We start from the raw sequence: 26,768 nt of genomic DNA on the forward strand, positions 1-26,768 counted from the left end.
ATGAAGAGAAGGGGAAGAAATCAAACCTGAGATTTTGCATGGCTCTCAGAGAGGAGCAGCTTAGTGAACAGGAACGGCTGCTCCCATTTCCAGCTCTGTATAAACCTTCTCAATGGAACGGTTTGTTCCTTTTTGCATTTTGTGTCCTCTCAGCCCCCAAACTGTAAAGCTGCAGAGAGGCTCCAATGGGAAGAAGGACAGTTTTGCTGCATCCTTACACGAACACTAAAACCCCACCAGACATCAAGATTTCACACTGTGCTGTTAAAATGCAGCTGCTTCTGGGGAGAAGCTGTCACCTGATGCACTGGATCCTATCCCACTGCTGAATATTTCTCTGCAAGCTGCAGACAATGTTGACTTTTTGGTGGAGAAGCAGAAAGCCCAGCCTAGTCCAAAACCCCTGCCTGCTCCCCAGACCCAGCACACCCTGCCTGTACCCCTGCCTGACACCCCAGCAGCACTGACAAGGCTTTATCCTGGTGACTGGAACACTGCAGAAACTTGTGCTGGCAACAGCCTGAGCTCCATGCCAAAGACAGACAGATGTGGATGCCACTTCCCCATACCTTAATGAGAAGCTCCCGGCTCAGCGAGTGGTTGTTCTCGTCGGAGAAGATCTCTGAGAGCTCATGGAAAGTGCGGAAGCTCTCCCTGCTCAGGGGAAAAGTCAGCAGTGCTGTCATAGTCGGTCTCCTCCTCTGCTCACCCAAATGACCCCAGCTCTGCTCATAGCTCTAGAAGGGCCTTGCTGTCTGGGGGCTACTGCAGGGTGTTTCACATGGAAAGGAGGTCATAATACTTTTATCTCCTCACTGACTCCTTACACTGGTCCCTGTGTTTTGGGCACACTACAAGAAGCAGTGCTGGAGCTGAGATGATCCCATCTACATATTCAAGGACCACAGCAGCCACAGCATAACCTGCTCTGTGAAACCTCCCAGTGGCCCCACGAACCCAGCAGGTGCCCCTTACCGTAGGACCTCGTCCCAGGTCTTCTTCAGCCGGTGAACAGCATTGCACTGCAGAGCCGAGAGAATGGCTCGGAGGGAGGAGAAGTTCTTCAGGATGCGGCACTCCTGGGGCAGACAAGGAGATGACAGGACTCAGCATTAAAGAAAGCTCAGGGATCTGCTGGAATTCATGCACTGCAAAACCTCAGCCCTTGGGCTGAGAGGGACAGTAAGCTGTCCTACCCGAGCCACTTCAATCCACCGCTCCACCACTTTAGCCCTGTGCTGTGGCTTCAGGGACCGGTCTCCGAGACATGTGGCAATGACACAGTTGGCCACACTATTAAACTGCGAGACTGTGGCACGGATGGTGGGTGCCAGGTGTTCTTTGCCCTTCTTGTCTCGTTGGGACCAGATGCAGCCCAGACAGTGGTAAGGCACCACTTTCTTAAACAGCTCCTGGAAGATAAAGGCATGGAGATGGGTGTCTGCTTTTCCTGGGAAAAGAACAAGCCAGGAGGAAGAGATGGTTGGAAGGAGACAGGCCTGTGCCCGGAGTTGCAGGTATCAGGCAGGCAAAGCACCATTGACCTAGCTGTTGGATGAATACTCACAGCATCCATCAGTGTGAACTGTTCTGCTACCATCTCGGGGGAGAAGGAGAGGAAATCCGGCTTCCCGTCCCTGACCCCGTTCTCTTCCACCAGCTGAAAGGTGCAGCCACTGTGGTCCACAGCTGTGAGAGATGGTGTGAAGCTGAGCACCAGAGTGTGACAGGAGCTGGGGCCCATGCTGAACCACTTCAGCTCCCTGTGGACACCCATATCCCACCACCCGGGCTCTTAATTCCCATCTGGCTTCACACCACAATAAATGAGGCTCAGATAAAAGCATAGTTATTTTAAACCTGGACACAAGTATCTGCACAGGCTTAAGGGCAGATAAGCTAGTCCATTTAGAAATCCCACTTCTGGTGCAGCTGGATTAGCTTCCCGGTGTACCTTCATGTAAACACAGGCAGGGTTTATGGGGGCTCAGCCATGTGGCAAGGCCCGAGGTTTTGGAGACCCTTAATGCCAACCAGTAGCGCTGCCTCTACTGCAGCCCCAAATGGCCTCCTGCAAGCAGGAAAAGGACCCCCACCTTCCGCCTCGGACTCGCTCTGCTCTTGCTGCTGGAACTGGGCTAGCAGGATGCAGGCTCGGCGCTCCAGGTCTGAGCCAGGGATGTTGTGGCGCACGTAAGAGATGAGCTGCTTGAGGCAGGCAAAGTCTGGGGGCTTGCGGAAGTCCTCTGAGTACTGGTCCAGCCAGGCACCCAGGATGGAGGAGATGGTGCTGCATGGAGTGGGGGGAAACACAGGCAAGCCTGCGTGAGAATCAGGTGCCAGGAGACAACCATGTGCACTCTCATGAGCACCCCCATGAGCCTCAGGCACACCTCTGGGACAAGAGGAATAACACATGCCTGTGAGCGAGAATCAAAGAGCTGTCACCAGAGCTACCCATCTTGTTCACCCACAGTGCAGTCAGACTTACTTCTTCAGCTCCATCCTCTCATCCACAGCATGCCTGGCATGGTCCCCATTCACCTGCACATGGAGTTTGCCGTACCTGGTGGGGCACAGCGTGGAAGCAGTGAGCATCCTTGAATCAGCTGCCACTCAGTGCTGCCTCTTCTCCCTCCACATCACCCCCCAGCTCTGCCAGGGTGTCAGGATGAACTTCCCAGGCACTGTCCTGTTCCCCCTCTCTGCCACAGCCCCCATGTTAAGGGAATAGGGAAGCAGCTGGCACTGGCCACCTCACAGCAGGGCACCAGTTGGAAGGGCTCCAGCTTTCTGGGAGGCTGTGTCCTCCCTGCCCAGCCCCTAAACCTTCATGTTGATGGAGCTGGGAGAAGCCCATCAGCCCTCCGAGGCGTGGCAGCAAAAGAAGCTGGGGCTCTCCTTGCTGAGGGGGCTTAGATGCCACCCCAGCTGCGTTCTGGGGCTCAGGGCAGCCTCACCTGTTAAGCAGCAGATCCAGCACTTGCTTGGTGGTAGCGAAGGCCCGGTAAGTGCACAGGAAGATGGTGACATAGGTGGAGTCATTGCCCTTGAAGGCTGAGACCAGGTATTCTACCAGCTTCTCCAAGGTCCCGGCTTTTATTGTCCGTACCTTGCATGTCTCGTAGAGGTTTAGGGCTGACTCATTCTCAAACTGTGGGGACAGGATCAGAAGCCAGTAGGCTGGGTGAAGACAGACACTTTCAGCTTCATAAGACACCGTTCGGGTCTAGGCGGGGCCCACGGACACCCTACAGAGGGCCTGGGGCTCTCATGATGGGTTCTTCAGACACCAAATACCAGCACACAGCTGAGAAAACTCGAGCATTTGGGAAATGCCAGGAAAGGCCTCAAAGTTGCCAAAATCTAGATGCAAATCAGAGTTGCCCTTTTTGCAAAATAGGCTTTAGATTGTTTCCTCCATGCCCCTTCCTGTGGGGCAGAGGCCAGCATGTGCTCCCATGCCACTGCTCCCACGTAATTACATGATTCCCAGATAAGGCTTGGAAGGACACCCCCCAGGACAGGAGGATTTGGGGGAGCAAGAAGAGGGCACGACATGTGCTGGTATCAACCCTGCAAAACCCTGACTCTGGCAGGAAGCTGGTGAAGCCCCTAGCTTACCCCCAGCCATCGCTGCCCTTTGTTGGCTGTGTGATGGAGCTGCACTTTCCGAAGCGATATGCTGTAGATCACGCCATCCTCCAGCTCTTCTCCAATCTCCTGTGTGGAGCTCTGCATGAAAGGATACAATACATCATGAAATAAGCAGAATAAAGTGTGGCAGAAATGCTCTTGCAGGCTCATATGAGGCATCCCAGCAAGCCAAAGGCAACGGCTGGCAGGCAGTGAGGGTCTCCCTCGCCACTCAGAAATGCAAACCGGGTGACAACTTTCTGGCCAGATTAAGCCTGGGCCCACCCGAGCCTGCACACAGGCAGAGCCAGGAGTTTGGGAAGCTGCTCTCGGTCTGCTCCACGTCCCCTGGTTTGGTGCCTCAGCCCTTCCTACCTGCGCCAGAGCCAGGTACTGGGCAGAACGAGGAGCCCTCGCCAGGCAGGGAGGGGAGCAGGTGGCAGCACATCCCCGCACCCAGACCCAGCTGTTTCTCCCTCCCCAAGCCTTTGCCTTTCTCACAACACGACACTGCTGCCTGGTCTGACCATGTTCTCAGTAATCTGCCTTTGCGGAAACTGAGCACCTCAGCGCACTTCGGTAATGAATAACAGCTGTCAAAGCAAGCTGCCCACAAGGTTTGGCAGTGCTGGCCACACACAGAAGGCAGAAATCCAACGGGGGAGCTCCAAACTGAGGGGAAACCCCAGGGAACCACACTGAGATGGGCTTGGGCACAGCAGGGACACGTCCCTGTACCTCTGGGGACAGGCACTTCTGGCCCACAGCCCGACACAGCCACGAGGCTCACGTTTCTGCTCTGCGGAATGGAGACCGTCTAAAGTTTGGTGAGGAAAGAGGAGATGCTTCTTCAGGCAGGTGTCCAGGCATGCACGTCCCCTGGCCCCACATGTCAGCATGGGGCTCCATGGCAGCTCCAGCCCCACAAGGACAATCTGTTTCCCTCCTTCTCTCTAACCACACTCTGATGAGTCAATGCCTCTGTTAAGAAGGATTTATCCAGATCCTTTCAAACACTGTGGGATCTCCCCTGCCCTCCATCCCCCATGCCAAATGGTGGGACACAGTGTAACATGCAGCAAAACCCCACTGCTCAAGCAATGCCTGGAAGCAGTAAGCGGTTAGCAGGGGGATGTGACCACATGCTGGGGTGCAGGGGCTCAGGAACAAGCCACCCTGCATATCACAGTGCAGCCAAGGGCTAGAGCCAGCCCACGGCTTTCCTTGAAATCTGCCTCTCAGGAGCACAGAAACCTGAGCAATGCAACCACACAAGGCTTTCCAGGGGAGATGCTGCCATGGAGCAACCCAGGACAGAGTCTCAGGAGCAGTGCTGCTCCCTGCAAAATATTATCCTCCCAAACTGTTCCCTGTGAACATGTGAACAGCCATACCCAAGGCCCTGGCTTCATATGGCACTGCCCATCTCCAGAGACACTGAGCAGAAAGCACTGGACATGACCCTGAGCTGATGTATTGAACGTGCACCTAACATGCTCTTCAACCACCATCTTATATCATTGCCATCGCAGCAGCGGTCACTGTGCTATTGTAACACCCTGCTCAAATCAAGTGCTTGTTACGAGCAAGGAATCAAGGCAGGGAACCAGAGCCAGTTCAAAGACTAAGGGGAAAACTTTAAAAAGCTTGTTGTTCATGGTTCTAATGAATGAGGCCAGAACCTTGGGCAGAGTTACTGGACTTCTCACTTTCTGCTGAACCTGCTCTTCTCATTACATGCCAGACTATGGAGAGGTTTTGTTTGTTGAAGCTCAAGGGTTTGTAAAGCTCCTAACTCCAGCTGTACTGCCACCATCAAATGTCAGACCAACCCTGACAGCACTCGCTCAAGGCAGCGGACACAGACATCCTTCCAGACACCTGCATCAGTCTCTCTTGTTCTGTGCTCTGGGATAAATTATGACATAAGTTCATGTTCAAGTATAAACAGGTCTGAATCTCAAGAATGGAAAAGGCACCCAGCAGCACCCTGTCTCCTAGACAGCATGACATGAAAATACATCTCCCTCCTGCCTCCAAACATCTTCCGAAGTGATGATGCTGGGGGTAGTGCAGCTCTGAGTCCAACCGTCCCCCAGCTTAGCTAGCCCAGGCCCAGGCAGGCTGGCAGCCCTGAGCCCCAGTGGCTGGCACCACACAGCCTGGACACCAACAGGGCCATGAACAAGCCCCTGAGCCCACCCTGACTTCCTGCTCCGCTGCAGCCCCATGTCACACCTGCACTGGGAGCTCCACCAGAGCAGCCATCCAGGACACTGGCCCCAGTGTGGGAAGATGAAGCTGTTTAAAACACATCAGCAAGGGGAAGGTGACCTTGGCACGCAGCTAAAGGCACTGGGCTTCTCCCCCCATCACCTCTCCTCTCCACCAAAAGCTCACAGGAACAAGGTGCTTCTGTATCAGGTGAGTCCCCCTCCAACCCCACAAGGTGCCTTAGCTGGGAACTGGAGGGACTGACAGGGCATCATGAGAAAGATGCCAGCAATGCTAAAGCCTTGCGCCCACTCTAAATCAACGCCATACAGTGAAGGTACCTAACTTGAGCCCAAGTCAGCCAATTTGTCTTTCTTCCAGCTATAGATGCTGTTTCCAGCAAAACGAAAGAAACGCTGTGGAAACTCTTCCCAGTTTGCCCACAGAGACCATCAGATCCTGGTGTTCACAGCTATGTGCTGTCCTCCGGAAGCGACAGCAGTAGATGCCTCTTGAGCACACAAGCCCACTGCCCATGGGGCTTGTGTGCCCCACAGTGAGAAGAGGGATCACTACCAACAATGCTTTACATCAGCTGTCCTGGGCTCTCTCCCAGGTTTCATCACCCAGCCTGCAGATCAGCCCTACCCTTGTGTGCCTTTCAATTATGCTGACTTCGGGCTGGAGGAAAGCTCCGGGTCCAGCAGGACCAGCAGACCCCTGTCCAGTCTCTCAGAAAAGAGATTTGGCTGGGCACTTACAAACTCCAGACACAAACATCAACAAAAATCAGATGCTTTAGAGATGCAATTCAATTAATAAAGAAATTAAATCATATAGAAGGATAAGATGTCCTTAGATCAATCCATGAATCATCGGCAGCTGCTATGAAGCTACAGTGGAAAGTACTGCCACAAGTGCACAGGGGTTTTCACTGTGTTTCATGTCACATGCAGAGGATACACCCAATTTTTACGTGCGCAGAAGCAAAATTCATTTCCTTCCCATATTCAAGATTGTCAAATTCATTCATTTTTTGTCTTGCTGACTTGTGTGATATCCCTCAAAGTTCCCCCTTTACAAACCACACATGAAGTACTGCAGTTTCGCAGCGGTCTCTAGGCAGGCTCATGCCAAGAGCCAGGCAAGCTGCTACACTGGCACATTTTAAAATTTGGCTATTTATATTCTATGTGAGCTTCCTTTTTCCTACGGCCGCTTCTCCAAGATGCTGATTGTGCATTCTGCACATGTTGGTTAAAAACCAAGGAAGCAAAAGCCAGCAACAGGGTGGAACCAGTGAAGTCCTGCTTAGCACCTGCACTGAATTTGCACACTTCTCCCTTCGCAGATGAGGAGACACTGGGTGAGAGCAGGCCTAGGGGGAACAAAACCCCTTGACCTGTGTCTTATGTACATGCCAGCCACCAAGAACACTGCAATCCTAAGTATGGCTCTCACACCAGGATTTCCAGCAAGTCAAACAAAAATGAACATCTTCAAAACAGTCTTTAAAGAGCTTTGACAGACAAATGCTGGTAAATATTACTGCAAGAGCTGCTACTCCCCACTGCCTGCTCTACACATCTGCTGGAGCTTTCTGCTCCTCACAGAAGAAGGGAACGTGAGTCAGGGCTCAGCCAGCACAACCACAGCCCAGCACGCAGTGGTTCAACTTGAGTAACTGAGCATCACACCATAGCAGAGGTCCCTTCTGCTTACTGCATCATGTTGGTAGAAGAGAGACATCCAACAGGTCCAGAGAGCTCTTGGCTCAGCTGCAATGAGATTCAGCAAAGCTTTTCTGTGAAAGCACTGGCTTTGAGCACGTTGATGGTTATGGCTGTTGTGGAAGTGACTCAGCACCCCAGAAAGTGTGATCCAATGCATTTCAAGATGGGTACCAAAAAAGGGAAGACATAGGTAGTGAACATTTGAGCATGATTTCTCCAGTTCAGTCCGCAACCCTGCTCCTCTCCATATAGCAGGAAAAAGGCCTCTCAATGAAGGGGCACAAGAAAAAAAACGCATGTTTAGCACAGGATCAGACACCCAGTTCTGCAGAGTGGAAGCTTTTGCAGAAGCAGCTGTAAGCGAACTCTGCAAGAGTTCATCCCTTGAAACATGAAACAGGAGGTCAGCACCTGATGGCTTGCCTGGTTTTAGGCTGCCTCTTCCAACTGCAGATAGCCCCGAGCTGCATGAGCAACCTCCCACAGTTCAAAACTTTTGTGACCACACCAGGGAGGAATTCCTACTCTCCACACTCTGGTGCATGCTCTACTACATGGTGTGGCATCAAACCATATCTTCACACTGAGGTTTAATAATGAGCTTTAAGACATAGACAAGGTTCGTGAGCCTGGATAAAGGGTTATGGTGTGAGGGAACCTCGCAGGAGCCAGGCAGAGAGCAGCAGGGAATCTGCCTTTGTCTCTTCTTGCTAGCTGAAGAGAGGGGAAAAATGCAAAAGCCAAACAGCAAAGCGAAATACTGGCTAGGGATCTGCATTTTGGAAAGTGCTTTAGTTCAGTCACAAAGATGGTTTTAGTAAGACAGGAACAAAGTACAGGATTAAGCATGAGCATGACAGCACCCCTGTGTATTATACACAGACAATTATCCAACAATTACCAGGTCTTCAGAGCTCTGATCTATGTCCTGGGTTAGCACAGTGGCCTCCAAAGACACAAACCAATGAACTGTTATTGGAAAGAGGTATTAATTTCAGCACACACGGAAGAGGCAAAACTGCTTAAAGTGCTGTTACTGATGCTCCCTGGAGGACAGCTGGTTTAAAGATCAAGATATTCATGTTACTCTGTTCCCTTTCAGCTGGGCTACACAAAATGCCTGTCCTATAGTCAGGTATAACACAGCACCCAGAGTATCTCTGCACTGGGATTTCAAAGAGCCACTATCAACCACAGAGAGAAGCAGATGCTAACCCTGTCCATGAGAAGCCAGAGACCTGCACTTCCTGGGAATTGACATTGTCACTGGCTAACAAGACAAGAAAAGGCAGAGTTGAACCTGGGAGACATCACCAGGAGTTTCTCATTGAAGCTCTGCATTTGCACAAGTTTGAGAGGACTTGAAGAAAGCTGGGAAAGCCGGAAACAGAAAGTGGGGAGTTGGTCTTTACAGCCCTCAGCCCCTTCTCATAATAAGCCATTTCCACTGGCAAGGGGAAATAAGCCTTTACAGGAGAAAAAAAAAAACCCACCTCCACCAAGGACCACGTCCTCCATGGCTGACGCAAGCCCAAGGTAACTTTCATTACACTCTTGGGAGCAAAATTCAGAACCCAAGCAACGCATAGCAGTGACTTTGGGGCCTCTTACGCAAACTGAAGCACACAACATTATGTAAAAGGAAATAGGAAAAATATCACCCCCGTCTAGTGAAAGGAAAACAGCTGCAGTTCCGTGAACCAAAGATAAAGACTGCAAAACCAGAAGTACCTTCTGTCCTACACGTCCAAAATAAGCGCACACAGCACAAGATTTCCTCACGGGGACTTTCAGGCAAAAAGCCCCGTGGTGGACGTTCCCCTACAGCTCCACCAGTTGGGATCGTTCCTGTGTGCCTCACCCTTGTCAGCAGTTTCCTTCCCCAGCCGCACTCAGAAAAGCTACAGAGACTACCCAAAGCTGGCAAGGAACCTGCAAAATATCCCCTGTGTTCAGGAAAAAGAAAGGTGCCCCATGCGGGTGCCTGCTTACCCCAGCACTCTTGCTATTCCGAACACCATCCCAGCAATGACCACAGACGCACTGGGGTGCAATGGTTTTCTCTAGCCAACATTGGCCTCAGACAAGTTGGTGTCCCATTGCCTCCTTTCTCCCTGAGCCATGTTCCCACTGCCGCTGATGGAACTCAAGTTTTCTGCCACAGCTTGGCTGCACCCAGCCCCTCCTGGGCACTGCTCCCTTCACAGAGATGTTAGGCAGATAGACATGATTCCTTTGGGTTTTCAACACTTCCATCCTGCCTGCCTGCTCAGAGCTGCCTCAAACCAGAACCAATTCCAACAGTGCATTAAAACATAGTGACAATGGTGGAAACACAAGAAGAATAGAAAAAGGTTTCTGGCAGAAGCTAAACTGAAACCCACTGTGAAAAGGGGGTGGTTTTGCTGGGACACCAGGACAGCAATAACAGCCAAGAGCCTGATCTCACCCCATCAGCTGCTGGGCTCTGCAGCTGGGCTTTCCTGACACTCTGAGCACTTGCTCTCTGCTTCGGGTGTTTCAGCAGGGAAAGCTGCACCTGCAGAGAACAGCCCTGGAGCTCAGCATCACCCAGCATCACACACTCACAGGGAGCAGGATGGGAGGGGAATGGAACATATCACCCTGCCTGTTGTGGGGATTTTACACCTCCTCCATGAGGTCTGGGGCTGCCCCAGAACAACAGCAAGTTGTTCTAACCCAGAGGGGTTAGAGACAATGTTCAAAGGCAGCCTCCTCTATCCTTGTAGCTTAGGAAGAAGAGAAAACAGCAGGTAGTTACAAAGGCATCTTGTTACCTGCATGCAATGAGTCAGTGGCTTGAGTGAGGTTTAGGAGCTCAGTGACCAGGTCCAGAGATGAGGAGATTCACAGGATTCCTCACCCATTTGCTTTTCTTTTGCTTTTAAAGAAAACTAAGAGCCTTCCCATATGCAGAAACATTTTTTTCTCTTTTTATGGTCAAGAGTCTAAGATCTGCAAAGATGCTCTGTTTCCCTCTGACCTCCAAGGGGCCAGATCCTGCCCCTTATGCATGAGGCGGTGTAGATGCTGGAGGATTAGCCTTGCTAGGGGCATGCCCCAAGGAAAAGCAAACTTCATCTGTAACTGGCAGTGCCAGAGATAACGGCTTAACTCCAAACCCTGCACTTCCTACACCCAGGAGTATAGAAGTCCACCAACACCTCTACCTAGACATTTTTTCCCTATGTGAAAACACTGCCAAAGCGGGACTTCCCTCCTGCTTCCTACCAGGTCCCATGCTGGGATGGGCTCCCCTCCCAGGCTGCTGGAAGTTAGAAGAAAACTGAGTGCAGCAGGTTTTGCTTCCCCTCCAAGTTGACGGAAATAAGATCCTGCTGAGACAGCAGTTCTATCTCTTGCTCCACAGTCCTTAGCTTTGGTGTGTGTTTTGGCAGCATTCATGCTCAGTGCCGAGGCCTACAGAGTCAGGCTTGAATACAAGGGACACAGCTGGCCTTGGCTTACAGAGCAACAGCCACTAAACTCGCCCAGAGCCTGGAGAGTAATTGCTGGAAGTGAAACCAGAATGACATGGTGAAAACCAGCGCATAAAAAAATATAATGCATATTGCTCTGTAAGATTAAATAAAGATTGAGTGTCTCATAGTAAGTAATTTCTGCTCAGAACAAGGGTCTATACTTCACCAAGACAGAACAGAAAAATCTGAAAAAACCCACAACAGAAACGAGTTCAAAAATGGGTTATTTGTGTGTGTACAGTAAGTCACGTGCCATATGACAGCTATATAGTGCCTTGTTCAAACATGACGAAAAGCAGGGTGTGTCCCAAAGAGGACACAGTTCAAGTGTAACTGGTCTAAAGTTACTCTATGGATTCCACTGCTGAAACAGGGCACTTCTGCACCATCTGCGTTATTTCTGCAGCAAAACCTGCCGTATGCATTTGGAAAGGGAAGGCAATTAGGTTGGCATTCAGAGCTGATGTACCCTTAAACCAATCGGAAGGGTCACTCCTGAGATGTCAGTTACATCTCAACACAACCACAACAGAGGTTTGTTCCTTGCTGCAACTTCAGGGCAGGGCTTGTCCCTCGCATGTCTCGGCATCTGCAAGCTCGCAAGTTCATCTGTCTCAAAAGTCAAGTCTTTGTGACTTCAGACACCTAAAGCCTTGAGTAACTATTCTGCTCCCAGCTCGTGGCCCAGGTGCCAGTCCACACAGCCAAAAAAATTAATTTGAAGAAGTTTCAGCTGCTCTAAACCAGCTTTTTTTGTAAAGCCTTCTCTTTGCCCCAGCACGCAGTGGCCTGCATGACCGAAGCACACGGCGGCAGCGCAAGCAAGGCACACAGGATATGCAGAACGGGCAAAGCAGCAAGCATGGCACCAGCAACTGCCAGGCCCAGCCCCAGGAGGCAGCCTGCAGCCCCCATGCCATGCTGAGCCACCCCAAAGGCCCCACGCCGACATTGCCACGGAGTTCCACCACACGCTGTTCCCAAGCAGCCTGGATAAGCTGTAAATGGCTGCCTGTGCAGTAACTCACCTGCTGCAGCTCCCAGAGGGAAAAAGAACACAACGTCCTGTCTTTCTGTAATTTTGAAGGTGTGCAGGTTGCAGTGGACAAATTGGACCCCGACCAAAAGCCACAGCCCTGCCTGGCTGCAGTCTGCCTTATGGTAACTCTGCCATCACCGTCTGTTTCAATTTGAACAAGGTTAATTTCAATTTAGCTCAGACACATACATAAACTGAACCAAAATAAGCCCTGCTGAAACTTATGTGTCCACCCATGTGTTTACACTGCCTTATGTCAACTTAAATTCCCTCCATTAAAGCTGCTGCGACTGAAGCATGGGCAAAGACCTCTTGGGCTTCCCCTCCTTAAAACCCCATTGCCCCTGCCTGTCCAGAAGAGGATGCTCAGGGAGCTACGGATGCCCCTGACCCAGAGCAGGGCAGGCTCAGGCATCTCCCAGCCTGTCTCAATGGCACCACTGGAGAGGGGCTCACGGAGCTGGTGACAGAGGAATGGCCTCGTTGGAAGGCTCGCTCTTGTGTACATGTCTGCATCAGGGTGACCCAGTAAACAGCTGAAGCAGAGAAAATGCAGAAACAATCCAGTGCTGGGAGGCAGCAAGGGGTTGTGGTGGAAGGAAGGAAGGAATAAATGAGAGCCTTTGTTCTCTGGTCATGCCCCTCATGCCTGACTCCCACCGCTGCCAGGATGACGTAGGATGCCTCCATTTGCTGCCAGCATGCTCCACGGAAGTCTGGGCAGAGCCTGTCTCATCTCAGCCTCCTCTTGACACCTGCAGCCCCAGCATGTCCCACCACATCCCAGCTGCAGGTCTTAGCCCATTCCCTTCGCTCTGGGAAGGGCTGGGAGAGATCCTTCTCCTCCCCCACTTGTTTCTCTCCCTGGGGCTGCTCTCAGAAGCTGGAAGGGGGAACAGCAAAGCTTCTTTTGCTTTGCAATCAAGAAAATTCCACCTTCTGAGCATTACTTACATAGGTGTCAACGAGGCAGGAGGTGCTATATCGGAAGGTACAGGGGCAAGAGCCAATAAACTGACACCTGGGGCACCTGCACTCAGGATGCTCAGTCAACTAAGTCTGATTTCCACAGCTGAAGCAACTGAGAGCTTAAGTTTAATTGGCACCTTTAGGGAGAAAACAACTGCAAAAAAACCAAAACCAAAACCACCCCAGCTGTTGTCAAGTGCCTGGACACACACCTCAAGAGCCCAAGCAGGGAGGTTTGGAGCTGGGCCTTTCCCTGGGCACTGGGTGTGCCAGATCCTGCACATGGAGAGGGCTGAGAGTACCTGCAATACAAAGAACACGGTTGTCCAGGCAGGGTGGTGGGATAAATTTCCTACCTGGACCCTCTACCTTGTACTTGGTAGGTGTGGGTCCTGCCATGGACCATGTCTGAGCATCAGCCAGTGCAAGACCTGCAGGCAGCCAATCTTCCATCAGGTACTAGCCAAACACTGGAGGGTGGCACGGAGACAGGAGGCAGCTTCCAGCATGGTTGCTCCACTTTCCCACTTACCCTGACTCAGCACAGACTTTGGGGATCGTTTTCTCCCACTGCTTAAGACACAGCCCTTTGCCAGTGATGGCTGATGACAAGGGTGTAGCAGAGCCCACAGCACACCTGCATCTGCACAAGGACACGGGGATTTCAACCTGGCGCTGCTCACTGTAGGCATTTGCAGGCAAGCATACTCTCATGTTACTTGAGCTGTTCCATGGCAGGTGAAACACCAGACAAGCTAGCCTGTTCTTCGTAGCCATGTCACTTTGGCCAGCCCGTACAGGCATGCTCCAGCCCTGATTCATCTGTTCCTGATGCATTCATCCCCTGGGATTACAAGCCACAGGTGAGCATTCCTGCAGCTTGGACTCCTATTTAAAATTATTTGGAGGGGACAAACCCTGGGATACCCAAAATGCTGATGTGCAGAATGACCATGGGGCAGCATCAGTGTGAAGAGAAGAGAAGTGCTCACCTTCCTTCTGTGGCTCCTTTCCTTTGCCATTGCCTGGCCTGAGACAGGTCAAGCCTCAAACAGCCCCATCCTCACAGAGCTGAGTTTTGCTGAGGAACATGCTGAAATCCACAGAAATGAGCACTGGGACAGATGGAGTTTGCAGGATACCCCCCTCCTCAAGAAGTGCCTCAAGGATTGTTTGTTATGACACTGGCATGAGGCATAGCTATGTTCTGAGTCAGACCAGCATGCTGCAAGGGAGGGACCAGCCAGCCCGTCTTAATGCCAGTTCTCACTGTTGCAACTCGGGCTGAATCTAGTAAACCACTAGGTTTGTTGTATAGAAACTCAGTAATCATCGTGATGGTCGCCAGCAGTGGTCACTGCTGACACATTGCTCAGCACTGGGATCTGGCCAAAGGGTCCTGACCAGCAGAACTGCAGCTGGGACCAAATACCCCTCCATCCTGGGCTGCATGCCCAGAGCATGAGCAGCAGGTCAGGGAGGGGATTCTCCCCCTCTGCTGTGCTCTGGGGAGATCCCCCCTGCAGTCCTGGTCCAGCTCTGGGGCAGCAGCACAAGAGGGACGTGGAGCTCTTGGAGTGAGTCCAGAGGAGTCCATGGAGCTGCTGCGAGGGCTGGAGCAGCTCTGCTCTGGAGCCAGGCTGAGAGAGCTGGGCTGGGGCAGCCTGGAGAAGAGAAGGCTCCTGAAGGGGAGACCTGAGAGCAGCTCCAGTGCCTGAAGGGGCTGCAGGGAACCTGGAGAGGGGCTTGGGACAAGGGCCTGTAAGGACAGGCCAAGGGGAATGGCTTGAACCTGCCTGAGGGGAGACTGAGATGAGCTCTTAGGCAGAAGCTCTTCCCTGTGAGGGTGCTGAGGCGCTGGCACAGGGTGCCCAGAGAAGCTGTGGCTGCCCCATCCCTGGCAGTGCTCAAGGCCAGGTTGGACACAGGGGCTTGGAGCAAGCTGCTCCAGTGGAAGGGGTCCCTGCCCGTGGCAGGGTTGGAGCTGGAGGAGCTTTAAGGTCCCTTCCAAGCCAAACCAACCTGGGATTCTACAAAAAAGCAATGTTTGTAAAAAAGCTGGGCTGTTTGAAGATGATACACCAAATCCTTGTTCGCTTCTCACTGCTGAGTTTTCACCCTGCCAGTTTCAGGCAACATGCCTTGCTTTACCCAGCTTGGCTAAATGATGGTTTCCTGAAGTGAGTTCCAACTCTAAGAGGTAAACCCAAACTAAACAAATCATGTCACAAATGAAAACACCAGCTGAAGCAGGAGCCTAGGGCAGGTTCTCAGCTTGCAAGTCTCCATGGAGACCTGACCACCGCAAAGAGCAGGGAAAGGCTGCATGGTTTCACTCCAGCACATGAAAAGAAGCTCTGGTAAGACAGGTAGCAAACCCTTTGAAAAGCAGGTTTCCACACGGGCCCTCAGCTCAGCTGCTGTTTGTTAAAGTGTGGCTAGCTGGAGGAAAAGCTGTTCTAAAAATAATGCTTCAGCATTCCAGATGAAGTTGCCTCCAATGAGTTTCCTCCCCAGTTAGCTCTGTTTGCAAGTTAAAAGAACTTTCTCCTCCCCTGTCAGCTACAAGGATTCAGCTGGTGCCTAGCAGCCGGAGCCATCTCTGTCCTGCCTCCACCAAGCCTGGGCTTGCCAGGCAGCTTGGCCCCGCTGCATGGCCACCCAGCACCCCACATGCACAGTGGGAAGATGCCTTCCCTGCTGCAGTGCTTCTGACAGCACAGCTCACCAAAATACCAACTGTGTTTGGAAACAAACACACTCCTATCGAGCTGTGCAAGCAGACACGCACATGCATGTGCCTCTGCATGTGCTCATCTCCCCTGGCATTTAACTGTCACATAACTACTGACCCCCAGGTATGTTAGAGAAATTCTCAGCAGTTACCTAATGTAAAAGCGCTGCCCTATAGGAACCTGTACCAACAGGGCCCCAGGAATGTCACCAAAACCCGTAGAAATTATTTTACATAACATCATAAAAACCAAACTAATTCAGGTGGAGAGAGACAGAGGTTTTAGTTTAGGCAGACCCTCTGCTTCACTGCATCAAAGGAGACAGGTGTTTGCTCACTGCAGCCCACACAATGGTCCATGCAGAGATTTAGGAAAGGACTTTCCTGTCACCTCACGAAGAGCTGCTCCCAGGTGTTAAGCGAGCAAAAGGCCCATTCACAAAAGCCCTTCTGCAAACACCAGTTTGCATGTGAGCAAAGCTACCCCTGTGCTAAGCTGAAGGTCTGCTCGGGAGTGGGCTCCCGGTGCAGCACTCACACCTCTGTCCTTGCTCCAACCCCCTTCTCATGTTCCTATTCAGATGGCCAACTCACACACCAGAGTCCCCGGGAGCAGCTGGGATTACTCCATGCCAGACCTCAGCACCTCCCTAACGACTCAGGAGCAAAGTCCAAATGCATCTTTATTGGAGCTCCATTAAGCCAGGTGGGCTGGGGCTGCTGTGGTGTGTGGCGAGTCCCTGCACAGGGACAGGAATGAGACAAACCAAAGACTGAAGTAGCCAAACAGCTCAATCCTTCCTTGCTGCCCGTTTCCTAAGCTCCAGCCAGGGACTGTGATGTATTTTCAGGGTGATGGTGAACAGGCCTCCCTAGGCATCATGTCTTTGCTTGCAGAAGCCCTCATCCCAGCCTCACCTCCAGATGCTGCTGTAGAATGAAGGTCCAACAGACCCCTGCAGCAAACACCACACATTTTGGGCAGGCCATGAATGTTGCCATTGTGTCCAACCCAGCACCACACCATGGGATGAACAAATTAATCTATGGAGGGTACGAGTCCTGCAACTCAACTCTTTCTCCCCAGTGCCCAAGTAATGCTTCAATGCTCACCCAGACCCCACAGATGCCATCCCACAAAGCAATGCACAAACTCTGACCCACCACAGGCTGCGCTGGAGCCTCCTGTGCCCCCTGCCAGCAGCTTAGCCAGCTTTGCATCCAAATCCTGCTCCTTAGCAACAACGTGTCGTCCCGTCGTCCCCCCCCCCCCCGCCTTGCTGAGTCCATGGGAAATGGAAGAACTATTTGAGAACTGAAACAGCCCTGCTGCATGTATATATTTAAATAAAAGGCATACATCTGCTTGAAAGCCAGTCACCAGGCAGCTCTGGAGATAACGGCATTAGAGAAAGTACAAGCAGGGGACATCCAGACATTAAATGTGGTCTAGAGTGACCTAAATAAGTTCATTGCTCCTTCAGTTACACATCCCTTGGGGGCAGACTGCCTGACAATTAGAAAGCCAGAAAGGGTGATGAAGGAGCTGCTACTGGTGAGCCCTTCCCATGGCTGGATGAGCTCAGGTGGCCCCAAAACTAGGCTGTGCTATGGCCCTAACGGGGGGGGGGGGGGTGACAGCCAACCCCCCAGCTCCAGAACAGGGGTGACAGCTCAGCCAGACCTGTCCTCGCAGGCACAGCCAGCCTGACGCGCTTTTTGCAGCCCAAACCCAGGCACAGGGAAGTGTGGAAATTCTCCAAGACTACGGAATCATGGCACAGCAGCCTCCAAGTAACACGATTCTTACACAGACACATTTAGAAGCCTCTCTCCAACTTCTCTCTAATCCTATCAAATAGTAATAAAAAAAAAATCCCTCCCACTCCTGTTACTCCCACTCTGCAGCAGCCACCAGTAATCAGCATCTCAGCCTGCTCCCAGCCTCATCACCAACTCCAAACCTTTCTGGAAGGCAGCCAGAAGGTAGGTCCCCATCCAAGAGATGATACCAACAGATGATGTTCATCTGGCAAATTGCAAGGCACATATCAGGTTGTGCCTGGGGGAGAAGAACAGACTAGGAGAAAATCCTCTTCCAAAGGCACTACAGGAAGGTAAAAGAAAATGGCTTTTAAGAGATATCTTTGCCCCTCCCTCGCCTCCTTCCCAGCTGCAAAGAACAAGCACTGACCTCCAAGGCATCAGGGCTGAGCAATTCCAGCTTTTGAGGATGTGTTCGGCAACTAAAAATCTCCTAATTGTTCAGAAGACGAATAAAGCCAGAATACAAGGACACAAGGTTTTTTGAATGCGTCAGCCCCGTCACTTGTCCCAAGGTTCAGTAACATCAGCCTCACAGGAATTTTGGTCTGTGTCTTCTGCAGTGATGTTTATGGCATTCTTGTCTGGCAAGGACAAGGACAGCCACCAAATTCCCTTTGTGGCTGCTGCTGGAAGGGAAGGATTAACACTTACTGCTGATTTGAGATGGAGTGGAACTGGAAAGGCCAAAGCAGAAGGTCTGCAAAGCTGCTCTGTCGATCCTTTGCTTAAGACGGTTTAAATTTTCCATTCCCCATGGTCAAAATCATGGCAAGAACACTTGGAAGCACGTGGCCACCAGACCTTGAGTAGGACCCCAAAGCAATGCCAGGGTTGTCAATACTGTTGCTGTGGGACACAGGAAAGGTCTGCCCTGCCGACATTTGCAGGGCTCAACCAAGGAATAGAAAATGAGATCCACATTCCCTGAAAATTGCCCAGCAGCTTTCCAGAGATCCTCTGTTCCCTGTGGGACCAGACCAGCCACCCCACAAGCTGGCACAGCTTTGCCAAAAAAGTTCCATCCTAGTGCAGGGGCCATTCCAAGCCTGGGAAGTAGAGCTCCCTTCAGTGGACGCAGCAGCTCCAGGCACACATGGAGCACCCATCAATGCTGAGGGGCACCCAGTGGGACTCACCCAAACACTGAGGATCTGCCTTCTCCTCCCACCAAGCACCTTGCAGTCTCTCTACCTAAGGATTATAACCACACCAGGCTGCTGCCACAACAGCTGTCACAACACTGACACCTTTCTTCCCCTTCCACAGTCATGCTCTCCAATGCCAACCAGCCCAATGTGTCCAGCGGGGATTAGTGAGCAACACGTAGGCCCTCGCACGGGAGGCTGCTCAAGGCAAGCAGCTCTTTGAGCACCTCAAAGCTGCCCAGGAGGCAGTGGGGCACCACACACCACTCTGGGATACATCTTTCCTTGCCATCACTTGCAAATGGATGGTACAGAGAGGGGAGGAGTTTGTCTGCAAGTTGTTCAGGGCTGGGAAGAAAGCCAAAGCGATCAGATGCTGTGGCTCTGCTCTGACCATTACAAGGCACAGATCCATGTACAGCCCAGGACAGGAATCTGTGCAAAGACAACTTCAGAAGAGGTCTGCTGGGCAATCGTATCTCTCCACTGTGCTCAGAAGAGCAGGAGCTTGCTCAGTACCAGTGGGGACCATGCAAAGCCTCCTTTAGCCCCCATCACCTGAGATGCTGCCAACCCTTCTCCTGAGCTCCAGAGCATCCTTTGGCCAGAGTGCACGGGCGGCTCACACACGCCAGGTACCTCTGGGGTGAGAGGCGCAGCAAGCTGCATCACCCCATCAGCTCCCCTCCACTTCTCATGCTCTCCTTGCCAAAAGTGCGGCCCCTCAGCCTCCCGGAGTGCTGTGGGCCAGAGAGGCTGGACTTCCTGCCAGGCATAACACAAACCAGACGATGTACTCTAAACCATGTCAGTACACCCACCCTCAGGAGAGAGGAGGAGGGAAGGGAAAGGAGGAAAAGGAAGCTGGCTGGAGGTTTGATGAACTCTCAGCAGAGCTGACGAGCCCCTTCCACCCAGCCAGAGGCAAATGATAGAGCCAGAGCCTGAGATAATCCCTTCCCATCTATGGCTGACAAGCATTTCAACCTTAGGTTATGGGGTAGAGTATTTAGTGCTGGGAGAAGGAGCCATCACCTCCTGAAATGCTGGCTGCCCTGTGTGGGTATCTACACAGTAACCCAAAAGGTTTTAGTGCAGATACCCCCCTCCACCGCCCCACTCCAGCAGGAAGTATCCAGAGCAGAGAAACACATCTGCAGCTGGCTCTAAATCCCAGCAAAGCCAGATTTGCTGACCCTTGTTGATATTAACCTCTGCATCACCAGCAAGCTGTGCAGGGCTCAGACACTGCATGAAAGCACCACCTCAAATGCCAAAACCTTTCTCCAGCTGAGTGCCTCTTAACACACCCTTTGCCCACAATCAGTGACATTCCTGGCACGTCAAAGATGATCATCAATTACTAAGAAAAAAAGTACAGCTCTGACTCAAGATTATTTCAGGTCCCCACACACACACCTGCTGCCAACAAACCGTTCAGGCTGAGACCCCCGGGGACAGGCTGACTCTGAACCGCTGCAGGTTGAGGCCAGCGAAGCACGAATATTTTGCATACTCCAGCAAAGTTGTCCCAATACTCGTAACCTCCCCAGAGGACACGTTTGTGCTTTGGACGAGCCTAAAGCCTCTACAAGCAGCTCAGACCTGAGCAGTCTCAAAATATTAGAAGCCCCCAGTTTTAGCAATCTGACCCCTTCTCTGCTGTCTTGAGCGAAAGCATCTCAAGCATCTCTTAAGTGAAAGCAGAAAGCCTGGCAGCCTGCCCGCCAGCCAATGGCACAGGGACGCACAGAGAGAGCCAAGCAGGGGCACCCATTTATCACACGAAATGAAACAGCGCTATGCCTGCCCACAACCACCCCCTGGTCAGACTCGGTGCCAGCTTTGCCCACGCTGCCAGTGAGTTGGAGGAATACAAACTAGAGCGGGCTGTGTGCCGCATCCTGCTCCGTGCGCCCCCCCTGCTCCCCCCACCAACCACCCCGCTCTCTGCGCTCACCTCCAGCGGCGGCAAGTCGGGGTCGAGCTGGGTGAAGCTGTGCAGCACCACGGGACTGCTCTCGCCGGCCACCTCCAGCTTCACGCCGCCCCAGAGGCTCCGCACTCGCCGGCAGCCCTCGAACATCCTCTCGGGGACGGGCGCGGCGGCATGGTGCGGCGGGGCGCGGCGGCGGCGGCGGCTCACCATGGGCCCCGCCGCATCCCCGTCGCCGCGCTCCGCCGCCGGCCCCGCCAGCGCCCGCGGGCTGCCCGAGGCCTCCGGGCAGGGAGAGCCGCAGCGGGCAGCTCGGCGGAACAGGGGGGCAATGGGCGCGCCCGCGGCCGGCCCCGAGCAGCCGGATGTCACCGCGAGGCCGGGACGGAGCCGACCAGGCTGCAAACCCAGGCGCTTGATTTCCTCCAGCAGCCTCCGCCCGCCCGGGGGCCGGCCCGACTCGGACCGGCCCCCGCGCGGTGGGGGTGGGGGGGACTGGGGAGGACGGATACGGGGCGGGGGAGGCTGGGGAAAATACCGAGCTCAAGAAAACGCGAGCGGTGGCGACGCGCTGCCGCCCGGAGGAGCGAAGCGTGGGGACGTGCGCGCCGGGGGTTAACTGGGGTGGCAGGGAGCAAAGCTATACTGGTGGCAGTGGCTTTGGGAGAGGATCCTGGCATCACCAGATGCCGGTGCAGCACCTAGGTCTGGAGTTCACACACACCACCCAAAGAAAAAGTATTAAAGTCAAGTGCATGAATATTCATAACGTGGTTTTGTCTGAACAGACAAGTTTTAACTCACCATCTGAGCTGAGCCCCCACGAACAGTGCTGCGTGTGTTCAGAGCCCTGCCCAGTCCTCCTTCCACAGCTGCACTTCATGTGCGCCGCAGTCGTTGCCCCACAGGCAGCGTCCCCAGGGAGAAGAAGAGACGTGACCAAGGCCCCTGCAGCCCGTGCTTGGCCCCAGCGTGTGAAAACGGACCACGGCAGGACCAGGGCCTCTGCACTCCCCCAGCAGGGACTTGGGGGAAAAAGAAATGGGCCCAGGGGACAGGATGGCTTCAGATCCCACTGATTTAATGAGGCCCTGAGCCTCCAAGGTGATGCTGAAACCCTGCAGCATTAATTTGTTTTCAGCGGCAAAGAGAAATGGGCAAAACTGTTGGTCATTCATTAGCCTCCTGTGCTGAGTGCAGCACACTCCCATCCTCCCCTGGCTGTTCCCCTTCCCTCCTCATATGCTGCTGATAAAATGTGTCACAGGGTCCAGGGCAGTTGCTGCTAACAACACCAAAACCCAAACTTCTGCTCCTCGTCTCTTTGCGCAGCTGAAATAACATCAGCCTCCCAGGACCTTCCTGCCCCAGCTTTATTTCCAGTGAGAACGTGAAGCTGAGGTTTGCCTATCGAGCTCTGCCGAGGGCACCAACAGCTCCTGCTGGGGGAGGAAAGGATTAACGAAGCTGCCAGGGATGCAATACCTTCAAACTCAAAAGTTTACCAGGCACGATGATGAGCAAAGACAAGGCGAGCTATTGGCCTGCTGCAGCTCCTGATAAGCAGGACAAGGGGACTTTCCGGGACATCCTGGGAAAGGGCATCCAGCCCTGCACCATGGCCTTGCTCTGCCCCAAGCAGCCCGGCACTTTCCCGCCGCTCTCCTGGGGGCATTGTGGATTTTTAACACTGCCTGGGCACACGGAGGCAGCCCTAATCCCTGCCCAGGATTACCTGGCCAGGTCACCCCACACAGCCTGTCAGGTCCCCAGAGCTCACTCTGCTGCAAAAAGGATGTGAGAAAGCTCTGCACAGGTGTCCTTCAGCCCACTGGCACGTCATGCAGCAACTGCGTGACACTGCAAGATGTGCTACGAAATGAGACCAGCGGTGTGCATCATTTCATCCGGTACATGCAGAACCTGGAGGTAGCGCCCAATTCCCTCGCAGAAATCAGTGTTTGTAGGATCTTTGGGAGGGAGACTGTACTTTTCTTCGGTGTTGATCTCTTAGGGCAGTATAATCATGGCACACTACTGGAACTGCTTGGCACTGCTCGGGTACGCATAATAAACAGCAGTAGTACTCATTTTCAGTTGGCAAAACCCTTAAAACCCCTCCAGCTTCATCTGACCCCTATGAAAAAATGAATCTCTGATAGGCAATTTTCACTGGTCCCCTGGTTGACCACTAAAGATGGTTGCAGGGGAGAAACACTTCTGATAATGGATAATAAATAATATAAAGCAGGAAGGCAACTGCAGGGGTTTAAAAATAGCCTGCCAGTTTCCTTTCTTCTCTCCTGGGAACCTTCTGGGTCTGAAAAGCAAAACACTCAAAGCAGGGTCAGGAGCCCAAGTTCAGGATGTTTGCTCAGCATAGCTAACCCCAAACACTCAGCTGTCAGGGGCCAGACTCTTGAAAAGAGTGAGATTCAAAGCAAGTAACTTTTCAGGGCTTCTGATTTGCCTCTAAGCATAGAGCCGAAAGAGAACACATAGGATCACACACTCAGAACTCTCCCCTACACTCCTGAAGATGTAGAAATTGTTGAAAAATGCAAGTATTTTACAAGCACGTGACTCCAGGAGCAAGGGACCTAAGGATCAATGATTGACTCATTAAAGAAAATATCATCACTGATTTATACTTGGCAAACTCAGCAAAACCATTTCACAACACACTGAGCTTTTTGCATTGACATCAGCTGTGTATGTCCCATTGACTTCAGCAGGCCCAGGAACTGGGTGCTCCAGGAAACCCCTTACTTTGTTTCTTTCTGCCACTGTAAAATCAGCACTTGGCTGAGTGAATGCAAACCTATACAGCCAACACCGGAGCATCTACAGGCCGCTAATCTGTGCTCCTCTGACACAGTTTCATGGAGTGGGTAATACAGAGAGGCTTTTGCAAACACAAAGCCAGCCTCCTGGTTTAGCTCAATGCATTTGGGTCAGGACCCACAGATTCAGACCTTTTGTTTCTTAATAACTGGGCTCAATGACCCCGAGTCAATTCTCCCCAGCACGTACAGGCTCATACACATGGCCTGTGAGCATTCCCCTCAGTTCTACTCTCCACCCCTCCCAGCAACTTCTCTCCTTTCATCTCACTGCTCCACTTCCAGGAAGGGCTTTCCAATGCATTTCCTCCAGGACAAAACTTGTTGCCCAGTTCCTGTGCTCAGTATTGCTGGTCGGGTGTATCTGATTTTGGTTTTTCTTTTTCCGTGAAGCCACAGGCTGAGTGAGCAAGACTGCCCAGCCCAAAGCATTGCTCTGAACAGCGATCTGGAGCAACAGATCACAGCCAGCCCCCAGTTCCTCACAGACCCAATTCTCACTTGCAAACACAATCAATGCCCCTATTTAACCAGATTTTAGGGTGAGTCACACACATATCACTTGCCCAGGCTTACAGCATCATGGATTTTAGGACATTCTCTGCTGAGTATTTCAGATGCAGGGCAGCTGGATCACTTGCTCTGCCCACAGGTTGTGGGTATTTCTCAGGGCCGTTTCCCTAACAGATCAGGGCTATGAACTACAGAACAGAGCTATGTGCTGGCAAGAGAGGAAGGCTGAGGCTGACTCAGGTTCTCCCGCACCGCTTGTCGCTTTTGCCAGTGACACCGCCTCCTCCCCACAGCCCCCATGGGCAGCTACAGATTAAGCACCAGGTTAATTCAGGAGCACAGCTTGCCTCCAGCCTCTCTGAGCCCACCAAACATCAAATGCAGCAATGCAAGCTCCTAAATATTGTCAGTTCCTAGCAGAGGAAGCACACCACAACCCTGGGCAATTAGGATCCAAACCTCTCCATCCAGCTAGTCTGTGTTTCATTTCCTACAGCCCCTGCAGATAGCTGGGCTCCAGCATCTCCTGTGGAGACTGCAGACCCCTGAAGTTCTGCAGTGGCAATACAATTATGCCAAAAGCCTTGGAGACTTGAGAGCTTGCAGGAATATTTCTCCTTAATCCTACTTCTTACTCCATCCACTTGGCTGTATTTGAGCATCTTCTATTAGGGCAGCAAGTGACAACATAAACCTGTTTTTCAAGCTTGCTGACCTCTAATAACTTAACAGAAGAAAGCTAACACAGGGGGTAGAGGGGAACCAAGCCATTTTCTAAGAAACAACTGACCATGATACGCGGATTGACTCCACAGCTCGTTAAAGTTGTAAAGTAGGTACGCTCTTATTCAGCGCTGAGGTGCATGGGGATAGTTCCTCCAACGTATGCACACCCAGGGTCGTTTTTCCCTCTACATTTATTCTCTTAAGGTATACATGTGCATTATATTGGACCCTCCTGTACATTGGTCAACCCTCTGCATCAACTACAGCACACTTTGTGTGGGCATTTCTGGTGAGAGGAGCCTTGATTCCTTCGCAGCGAAGTGCCACACAGCCATTTACAGTGAAAAGAAAATAATCAGAAAAATGAGAGGCAAAATACAACTACTAAGATTAAAATATGCCCAGGATGCAGAGAACAATAGGGTCCATCTCATGAAAAGCACCAAGACACATGAGCATTTTGCAGGGCAGCCATGGCAGGGGGATGCAGGAAAGGAGGCACGAAAGCTTTCCCACAGCTCGCTGTTTCAACGAGGATCCCAAGATACTCCAGGAGTTTTACTACACATCAAGAGGGAGCTGGGTCACAGCGTTTCCCTTTTCCACGTGCTTCTCTGCTGCCAGCCGCAACACTCCCCAGAGGACAGGGTTCAGCCGGCATTAAGCTGCCGAAGCCTGACACACTGCAGACACACCAGAGCTCCTCTGGTAAAGACTATTATTTCTTGGGCTGTTTGTCTTTAAAGGCAGCTTTTATCTCCCTATCACCTTTCTGCCGGAATGCTTCAGTCAGCTTTTTTAACAAATACCACCTAAGGTGCTTGTAACCAGAAGAAAAACAAGAAAAACATTTTTCTGTGTTGCTTAGCGATCAGCATTCGACAAGTGGAAGTCTCCCAGGTGCTCAGAGTTACTGTAATTTCCATCCTGGCTTGCATGGGCCCTCTGCATAACAGTTGGGTAAAGAAAAATCACTGGTAGGAAAAGAGGAGAAGGGTTATGAAGCCACAGAAATTGGCAGGGAAAGATGGGAAGGTGTGCAGCCCCTGAAGACAGGGAAAACTCATTCCTGAAAACAAACCAGCCCTGACACAGTGAGATTACATGATCTCTTTGAAACACAAGTGATTGCTAGTGTTGGGCAATGTCCAATGGCGGCAGCACCCCAAGCCTTGTAGGGTCCCTCAAGAGCTGGAGTCACACTCCCACAGGCAGCCCCTCCCTTCCTGAAGGGCACCCCAAGTGCTGCCAGTCCCTGTCCTGCTCAGACATGCGGGCCACGTAGAGGCACAAAGCAAAGTGAATTTACCTTCCAGCTGCAGCGCTTCCCAGGAGAAGTTCAACCTAAACTTACTCGCCCCCACCAAACCTTTGGCAAGGGAGGTTATAGTATCACAGATTCACTGAGGTTGAAAACAGACCGTTAAGATCACGAAGTCTAGCTGTTATGTGCTGGATTTTCTGTAGAGGTGATTGTTTCCTCCCTCCAGCACATTTGTACCGTGCTACTGTGGCCAGACTGGGAGCAATAGCTCTGTTCAAAACACTGCTCTGTTCAATATCCAAAATATGTATTGCAACAACCACTGCCTATGAAACTGGGAGAAGCATCACACGCTGCTACAGCTTTGGGATGCTCATGTCTTTGCCTGCGTAGGGCTGAGTGGCCCCATCTCTCCCATCCCAGCTCCCCCCAATCACCGGGACAGCAGCAAGTGCTCTCCATGGCCAGGCTCCTGAGCTCAGGTGGAAAAGAAACAGAACAAAGCTCTGGCCCTGCTCACCTTTCAAAAATACATTTAAGGGCAGGCAGTAAATTTTTCCACCACCACCAGCTAGCCAAAAGGACGCGTTCACCAGAACTGTGTAAAAGGAGGCTCTCAGAAAGAGGCGGCTCTGGCAACTGATCAACAGAGAAATCCCAGCAGGTAACAAAGCAGCATTGTTTGG

General features: G+C 52.1%; 1 protein-coding gene across 5 annotated transcripts in view; it reads right to left on the reverse strand.

Moving 5' to 3' along the window:
• Positions 1 to 26,768, reverse strand: part of RALGDS (ral guanine nucleotide dissociation stimulator) — a 60,183-nt gene that overhangs the window by 9,102 nt on the left and 24,313 nt on the right. For 2 of the 5 annotated variants that reach the window (XM_065695955.1, XM_065695953.1), the window contains exons 1-9: positions 20,761 to 21,033; positions 3,625 to 3,735; positions 2,961 to 3,154; positions 2,492 to 2,566; positions 2,097 to 2,290; positions 1,568 to 1,689; positions 1,197 to 1,412; positions 976 to 1,079; positions 570 to 654 (exon numbers count right to left, since the gene is read on the reverse strand). In XM_065695955.1, coding sequence (XP_065552027.1) covers positions 570 to 654; positions 976 to 1,079; positions 1,197 to 1,412; positions 1,568 to 1,689; positions 2,097 to 2,290; positions 2,492 to 2,566; positions 2,961 to 3,154; positions 3,625 to 3,735; positions 20,761 to 20,949 — 1,290 coding nt within the window. In that variant the 5' untranslated portion in view covers positions 20,950 to 21,033. Of the gene's footprint in view, positions 1 to 569; positions 655 to 975; positions 1,080 to 1,196; positions 1,413 to 1,567; positions 1,690 to 2,096; positions 2,291 to 2,491; positions 2,567 to 2,960; positions 3,155 to 3,624; positions 3,736 to 20,760; positions 21,171 to 26,768 lie in introns of those variants that run through there. The other 3 variants (XM_065695956.1, XM_065695954.1, XM_065695957.1) reach the window with 2 other exon arrangements.

Source organism: Lathamus discolor, chromosome 15 (genome assembly GCF_037157495.1).
Source record: "Lathamus discolor isolate bLatDis1 chromosome 15, bLatDis1.hap1, whole genome shotgun sequence".
Classification (NCBI taxonomy): Eukaryota; Metazoa; Chordata; class Aves; order Psittaciformes; family Psittacidae; genus Lathamus; species Lathamus discolor.